The following is an 8,445-nucleotide window of genomic DNA, read 5'->3' as shown; positions in this document are numbered from 1 at the left end:
AACCTTTATAAAGACTCTAATAAAAAATGAGAAAAACCACAACCTCTTGTTGTTTGTTTCTTTGTCGATATATATATATTTTCGCCCAGTTACGTGCGTTACATACCGTGTCGACAATTTTGTATTTATAGTAATTGCCGAAAACGCTGTTATAAATAGATTCATCGGATGAAAAAAATATATATATATTTTCATTTCCAATAATAATGTGATCAATTTTGATATGTTAAAGAGTAGACCTCTAAATGCCACTGCTGTCAGTTAACATTAGGCGTGCACTGAGGAGCTATCGTCATCTTCAATTTCCCTTTAAAGGAGCATTCCGGAGGTTTACCATATTCTGAAGGTTACGAGAATGTTATAGAAGCAAAACTATAGCACTGAATTTCTTACATTATCTTGAAACTATGTTTTAAAAACTAAATTTCTGTCTAAAGTCATTTTTATAATACTAATCAACGAATGTTAAAGATCTGCTTTATTGGCTCCAATTATAGCACGATGTAGCTAGGACAATGTTGTGATTACGTCATCGACCTGCCACGGTCGTAAAACGACCCGCAGGCTCTACAATTAGCCTGCATAGCTTCTTAACACCATTAGGCTCTTTGTGTAAACACTGTGTGGAAATATGTTCATGTCTTTACATTGTACAGCGTTCTCACAAAGACCAGGTACCATACAAGCAAAAATAAGTGGCAGGCGTTGCAGACTAATTGGTAAAAAAGAGGGGCCATTTTACAACCAAGGCAGGTCTGTTACGTAATCCCAAGAAACTTTTCCATGATAGCGTGCTAAATAGTTGGGGTCTATACAGAAGACAGCTTGGAAAGTCGGTGTAGGCCCAGGGAGCTGCTTCTCTAACAGCTCCCTGGTAGGCCTACGTATTCGTTTCATTGATAAGAATCGGCACGTTGGTGAAAACTGCTCAGTGCAATTTAACTCGCAATCAAATATTAAAGGTTGCATATAACTCCCTCAAACTGCCATCGGCGTAAAAGCTTTACCCTTGTCGTCGATGGGGCGGGCATCTGTTCACCCCTCCTTCCCCCAATATTCGGTTCTCCGCCACTGACAAATGAAGTTTTCCAAATCCACCAAAAAAATAGGCAGGAAGTTACAAAACTGTTTGGCATCTACAGACTAATTTTCTATGTTTGACTAACACATCTACTTCCAAAATTCTGCTGATTTGATGCTGAATTAACCACTGGGAACGATGAAACCGCATAGATTCAAGGGGCTTCTATAGCCCCATCCCCTTGACCAGTGGCGTCGCCAGACATTTCAATCTTTGGGGGCACGCCCTGGGGTAGGGGCATAAGGGGAGGGGTAAAACGCCCCTTTGAGAAATTTTTGATTAATTAAGGGTCCTTACAGCAATCTGTATTGAAAATGAAATTTAAATTCATGCAGGGTAGTAGTGGTTCACGCCGGGGCCCCTGTGACCTTGTTAGTGATAACCTTGGTTTTCAACCTTTTTTCGATCACGAGCCCAATTTGTCTTCCGAGCCGTCCTCGCGAGCCCATACCCTACCCTGCAAAGTTATCAACTTCGTAAAATCAATTTCACAGCGTTTATTAGTGTATTCTTGACACAAGTGACCCGGGGACTCAATCAAAGCTATGTATGTTCCTCCGTGATCAGATGACAGGTACTGCCCAATTAGAGCCTATCTCAAAGATTTCTTGCAACCCTCAATGGTACAAGGCAATGGTACAAAGCAAGGCTTCCACACATCATAACCTTGGTAAATACGTAGTGTGCAGTGGTTGGTGGGGGTCACCGAATTCTCTTATACTAGTCTTATAGGGTTAGGGTTGAGTAAATTTTACCCGTTGTACAAGGTTTCATCGAAGAGGCTTCCTAAGAAACATCATCATGTGCCTTCGCCACCAGCCCCCAAAAATGCCACAATTTTTAATCATTACTGGGGCAATGCTCGCGAGCCCACAAAATCGGCTTCGCGGGCCCAAATGGGCCCGCGAGCCCAAGGTTGAAAACCACTGTGATAAAACAACTGGTTATTGTGATGGTCGGTGGTAAGAAGTTTTACTGATGAACATAATACGTTTAGTCCATTGTAAATATAGTTTTTGTTTGAGTATTTGTTTAACACTACAAATTGCATGGGGGGGGGGCACCTGGGGGAGGCACGATTTTTTTTGGGAGGGTGTGTGCCCCGACCCCCGACCCCCAGGCCACCCCTTGGCGACGCCACTGCCCTTGACCCCTACCTAGGATTCTGTGGCGGGCCTCAGAAGCCAAGTGTCTAGCGGCACCACTAGATACACCCCTGACTAGCTATACGTCATGACCCAACTACATTCGGGTACCGTGCACACATCCATGGTTGATTAAACGTTTGGTACATGCGTTACTGAGTTTGCCTTTACACTGCTCTGTCTAGTTTTCACTCATCGGCGTATATATAAATCAGTTCAATGTACTCTACACAGGTAGATGAAAACAAGCAATACATGCATCAAACAGTAAGTCAACCATAACCAATTACTCACAATTTTATAACGAATAAAATTTGTTGCGACTCATCTGGTAATACTAGTATTGTACAAGGCTCAGTCGTCGTTTCCGTAGAGCATTGCCGCAAGTAACACTTATCGTTACGATCACCAAAGGGAGTGGACGCGAATTGTAAAATTCTGCTTATTTAGTAAGTAGCGCGTTAGGCTGCTTTGTTGACATCTTTTCCGCTTATTGTAGCGCCTAGCCTAAGCAGGCTAGGCTGGTTCTTACATAACACTAACAGCCTATACTGCCTATCGGTAAGCCTGCATTAGGGTAGAATACGCCCATTAAAAGCCCCATAGACTTACACACTAAATCACAAAAGTAATGTGGTCTCTAAGTCTAGATAGACGTTTTCACTAGCTAAACGCTACCCATCACCGGATAGCTGAAAAGTTAGCCTTTATTGGCACAATCAGTTTTTCGTATCATGACCATGTAGATTTTTTGCTATCCGAGCTGGCATTTTTCGTCACTTGTAAACAAACCTATTCACTCAGTGGTAAACAATTTTCCTAGGCTTCTCCTAGGAGGCCTAAAGGGGTCTAAAACTAAAATTGCCTCAATTGGCCCAATTTTCTCACCACATAGACTTCCATTCATGCTCTACAACATGCAAGCCACAAAAAAATATATCAATAATTAGGTCACAAAAGATGTTCTCCTGCTGCTTTTTGGCACTTTTCCTGAAGGCTGTGGCTATTCTTACGACTAGTCGTAACAATTATTTATAAACTATTCTTACGACAAAGGCGAATTCAAGCGCAGTAAAGTAAATAAAGCAACTACGCATGTAGTAGGGGTAACCCTAACTTTAACCCTAAAGCCCAATCTTAACCCTAACACTAACCGGAAATTATTGTTACTCCTGGTCGTAAAAAATAGTACTCCTGTTATAAAAATAGCAACTGCGCATGCGTAATCGGAAATTATTCTTACGAACAGTCGTAAGAATAGCCACTTTGTTTCCTGAAACATGAGAACAATCGAGCAGATGGATATAGACTCTAATAGGAGTATGCCACCATCGGTAAGCCTTCATTAGGCAAAGGCAATGCATACAATACCGTAGCCTACTTCTATGATTGTATAATGTAAATTACCCGAGACAAAATAAACTGAGGTACAGTTATACTGTAGAGACTGAGTGGAAAAAATCAAAGAACAAAAGAGACAACTGCACACTGGGGTTCTGTGCTACTCTGCTGTATTTTCTATCACACTATTTACAAGAACCTGATGACCAGTCTGACAGAGGCTGGTCATCAGTGTTTCAACCAATTAAAATGATAATACAAAAACAGTTACCAATCAAAACATATGAGTCCTTTGAATGCAGGAAGGTCCACCCTAGAAACAACTATAAAGAAAACAATACCTCAGGCATTTATACAGGACTGTAAGGTATTTACCTACAGGTAAGTAACAATGACCCTCTACTAGAATATATATGCAAGGTATGTGTTTACAGGTAAGTACTGTACATATCACTAATTAATTACTATGATTGGAATGTACTGGCATGCAACACATGTGAAAGGGTTGAATGGTGGAAACTAGAGAGAACTAGACTATGATCTCTACAATACAATACCCCACTTTCAGAGGTGTCTTTTAATAATAATACCAAGAATATATACCCACAACTTGTTTTCAGTGTTGCTCATCATATATTTTACTTTGACATTGTTGGAAAAACCTATCCAGTTATATTTATTGTGTTAAATTCTACGTTATGGTAGAATAGTATTACTATTAGTAATATTATACAAATAATGAATGGTTATGAGTGCAATAGTGGAAATATATCATGAGCTGAAAGATGGAATGTTCCATTCAACGAGGCGCAGCCGAGTTGAATGGAACAAATTACATCTTTCAACGAATGAAATATTTGCACTATTGCACGAATGGAAACCATTCATTATTTGTTTTATACAACATATTATATTAGATGGGTAAAATGCACTCATGCAACAAATTGTTTTGAACAGACAGGTTTCTCTGCTCTCTTACCATTGAAAAAAGTGCTACCAAAAAAGTATAACCCATGGTTCTATTTCATAGAGTGGAATAGAGCGGATTTTGCATGCAATCAACGAGCAATTGACCAATCAAATGACCAGAATACAATTAGGTGTTGTATAATAATTGTTATTGTATGTATGGGTCTGTAGATCGGAATAGTGTGAATTTTTGTAGGTATTGTACCAACCAGACATTTAACCTTCAAATAAGTTTGGTATAGGATTGGGAGCAAATCTGAGTTTGTTAATATCTAGATTATAGATATTATCATACAATATTTGTGTATATTAGGCTACAATTTTGTGACCATGGTCCCCTGGTCTTACAGTTTGAAAGTGAAAGAAAACACCAATTTAGTGAAAGAAAACACTGACACTTCCCTTCAAGAGAAGTTGATAGGATTTTGGGGGCATGAGATGGAAACACCAAAAGTACAATAACCATGCATCCTCTTGGCTGTCACCACCATCAGCAGTGTCTAGTGATACAACAATGGGCTCTACCCCAGGACAAATCTGCCATATGGTTGTATGATATTTAATATTAAAGTTATTTTTTTTTTTTGTAAAGAATCGCCCTATTTTCAATTTGTTTCAGGTAACCTATATAAAGATGTCTTCCAGTAGTGCCATGTGACCAGATATATATGGGAAATTTGTCTGAATAATTTGCATACGACAACACTCCTAAAATGTCCACTTTTGGAAACTCCACCAGCAACCTCAGCAGATCTAACTCTGGCGAAAGGTCAAATTGGAGTGGGTATGAATGGAATGTACCACTGGATGAGATTGTCGACTGCACTAAATGTCCAACATGTTGCCAGCGCTGCTATTCATCTGGCAAAAGAAGACCAAAATGGCAGAAGGGAATGCTAGTCTTCTTTTACTTAGCATTGTTTGATATAGCATTGGCTCTGCTGTTCCGTTTTTCCATTTACTCTGAAACAGAGTTTTACCTGGGAGATAAAGACCAGAGATTGATAAACCGGGGTGATGACAGTTTCAACCTGTCGCCAGGTCTCTGCTCAGCTTACCAGTTGCAGGTAGTGGGTGGCGCCGCTTTATTCAAGGCATATGTATTCCCCGAAACCCCTCACGAGAACAGAAACCCCAGCGAATACCACCAGACGAATCCAAGCTTGTCACTGCCTGCGGATGACGTGTTCATCATGTATCATTATCTAGGCGACTCTGCCTCGGTGACGTTGTGGGCCTGCGCACCGGAAAGAGCCATATATTTGTACACAGTCAGAAGCACCTCATCAATTGGTTACTGGGAGTCCCATAAATGTTGCGGACGTTATTCGGACAGTTTTGTCTTCCGTAAGTGTAACCAAGACGGAAGTTCCCCAGACTCTCGCAGGTATTCTTCGGACAGTGGCTACTATGGAGATTTGTTTTTCGTGTTAATGAACGACCCATATCGAGAACTCCCTGACAGTCTGGAAAATCTCAATGTGACCTCTGTACTAAACCGCTATGATTACCATTGGAACGAAGAGCAACCGACTGATTCTTGTAATGCCACAGGCAAATGTTCCTTGAATTTGGAAGAAGCAGAATCTGTAATGGTTGAGTTGTCTGAAGATACAGACACATATGCAAAACTTCAAGGTACTTGTGTTGCATCCCTTTGGAAGTATTGCTTATATTTTGCCATCATCCCGTTGGGAGTGACTCTCTCTGTCACATTGATAGGGGTAGTACTTTGTGGCCTTCAGATGCAGGTTAATCGTTTGGCAGAGGAAGGTGATAGACAGCGCTCCGCGACCAACCGGGATCCGAGGGGAAGCTCCCAGACCAGAACGAGAAGCAGCAGAGCGCCAACGTCATCGCCGAGGTCACCTCTGGTGAGGAACGAGATATACCAGACGGATGAGGAGAGTCGGGATCTGCCACCATCTTACGATTCTGTGGCGGTAGTAAATACAGTATCGGACTTGGTAGGGACTGAAGAACCACCTCCCTCTTACAGCTCGCTGGTAGCAGAACATGATGTTGTTTAACTTTTATTGACATGAATATTCATAGCTATTCAGGATCCGATATCCAATATTTAAAATTTGTTAAATTTGACTGCTGCTTATCTATCTATGGATATATATTAGTGTTTGCACGGGTTATCCGGGTACCCGGGTACCCGCCCGACGTGATACTACCCGGTTCCTAATTTATTACCCGAATCCTAAGCAAAGTGTGATTTAAAAAAAAAAATTAAAAATTGGCAAACCGACGGTTAGGCAGATTTCCTATTGACTTAGTGTGGTGTTAGGCTACAATGTGGTAGAAGATAACAGCAATTACGAAAGCTTTCCATAGATATCTTATAACTGCGTCACAATTTCAGCTAATAAACAGATGGCTAGGCTAGACTGCCCCCGTTGACTTAGTGTGGTGTTAAGCAACCATGTGGTCGAACGTAACAGCAATTACGAAAGTATTCCATGGATGTCTTATAACTGCGTCACATCTCCAGCAAATAAACAGATGGTTAGGCTTAGCTAGATTTCTCATTGACTTAGTGTGGTGTTAGGCTACCATGTGGAAGAAATTATTATTTATTCATTCGTTTATTTCAAAGAAGGAAAGGCTGACAAGGAATTTTACGCGATGTTTATGGATTATAGACGGGATAACTACAAAATAGTAATCGCAAGTGGCTTTTTACTAATCGATTATTCCAAATGCGATCAAATTGCGCGAATCGCGCAATCTCGCGGCTAATGAGAACCCTGGGCCTGCATAATAGATAGTAGTAGTATTAAAAACTGTTTAAGAGCTGACTTGGATATCTATATGGTTTGATCCAATAGACGTGCACGAGCTGGCATAAGCAGCGGCGGCAGTGCGATGTTAGTAGTAATGCTAATTATAATTAAATTATTTATTTATTAACAAGTTAATGAAAGAAACAGAAGCAAATAAAAATTATTGAGGGAGGTTTTACACCTTATCTTACACCTACGTATTTGAACATGAAAACATTGTCAGTAGAGAATATAATGCATTTATGACAGCATCTAATATGTAATTTCTTGAAAATCGTGATACACGAGGGTAAACAATTTTTTTTCCGGGTACCCGGATACCCGACGGGTAACGGCCCTCGGGTACCCGGTTCCCGTTTTTTGGACCCGTGTAAACACTAATATATATATATATATATATATATATATATATATATATATATATATATATATATATTGTCCTTGTCCTTGTGAAGGGTTTGCTTAAATGAGCAGTAAAATGATTTTGTTTTTTAAAACAATATTTGCATAAATATATTAAACAGTAAAGGTGTAAATTATATATACAGGTATATGAAGAGTTATGGCTATAAAGAAAACTATCTAGGCATACTGAGCTTTCATCATAATCAACACTAATTAATTTCATCACATGAAATTGTTTTATTTTTCTATTTACTATCATATTCTCTCCTTCATATTTATGCCTTAGGTCCATAAACATGGCAGGTTTTAAGGATCAAAGATGGATAGATCAATATTTCTCAGCTCTCATTCCAAGCTGGCCATGGTGAAATTTATGACCACATTGTCAGATATATGTACTATTCTATATGTTACACATTTCTCAATGTACTGTAGATATAGTGATATTTTTATTCTGTTTAGCCATTTGCCTCAACCAATGTTTCTCCCAGGCCCTTAAAGAAAATTAATTGAGAACTTGTGTTAAAGGTGCAGTGTCAGACATTTAAAAGAAACATTGCTAGACAGATTTGCTAGTTCCAACCAGTTAGAGGTAACTGTGAACAAGCTGTTTAAAAATACAGGTAATAACACTTCATATTTGCACTGATGCCATAAAACACTGCCCTATACCCATTGTTATACAACAGTAAAGGGAAGGATAATACACTGT

The 8,445-nt window shown here is 39.7% G+C and overlaps 1 protein-coding gene across 2 annotated transcripts; it reads left to right on the top strand.

Moving 5' to 3' along the window:
- The first annotated feature begins 2,341 nt into the window (after positions 1-2,341).
- Positions 2,342-6,668, top strand: LOC139959967 (uncharacterized). Of its 2 annotated transcripts, none has more exons than XM_071957924.1 (2): positions 2,342-2,493; positions 5,156-6,668. In XM_071957924.1, the coding sequence occupies exon 2, from the start codon at positions 5,250-5,252 to the stop codon at positions 6,564-6,566; it is 1,317 nt and encodes a 438-aa protein (XP_071814025.1). In that variant the 5' UTR covers positions 2,342-2,493; positions 5,156-5,249; the 3' UTR covers positions 6,567-6,668. The 2 variants fall into 2 exon arrangements, with proteins under 2 accessions (XP_071814025.1, XP_071814024.1); XM_071957923.1 differs by lacking the exon at positions 2,342-2,493 and adding an exon at positions 2,500-2,675.
- Positions 6,669-8,445: the final 1,777 nt, after the last annotated feature.

Source organism: Apostichopus japonicus, chromosome 19, assembly GCF_037975245.1.
Source record: "Apostichopus japonicus isolate 1M-3 chromosome 19, ASM3797524v1, whole genome shotgun sequence".
In the NCBI taxonomy this organism is placed as follows: Eukaryota; Metazoa; Echinodermata; class Holothuroidea; order Aspidochirotida; family Stichopodidae; genus Apostichopus; species Apostichopus japonicus.
The sequence above is the reverse complement of the archived record's forward strand: the minus strand, read 5'-3'. Positions and strand labels throughout refer to the sequence as shown.

What these genes read in the sequence shown, in the direction of transcription:
- LOC139959967 (XM_071957924.1), top strand. Translation starts at nt 5,250, where the DNA reads ATGTCCACTTTTGGAAACTCCACCAGCAACCTCAGCAGATCTAACTCT.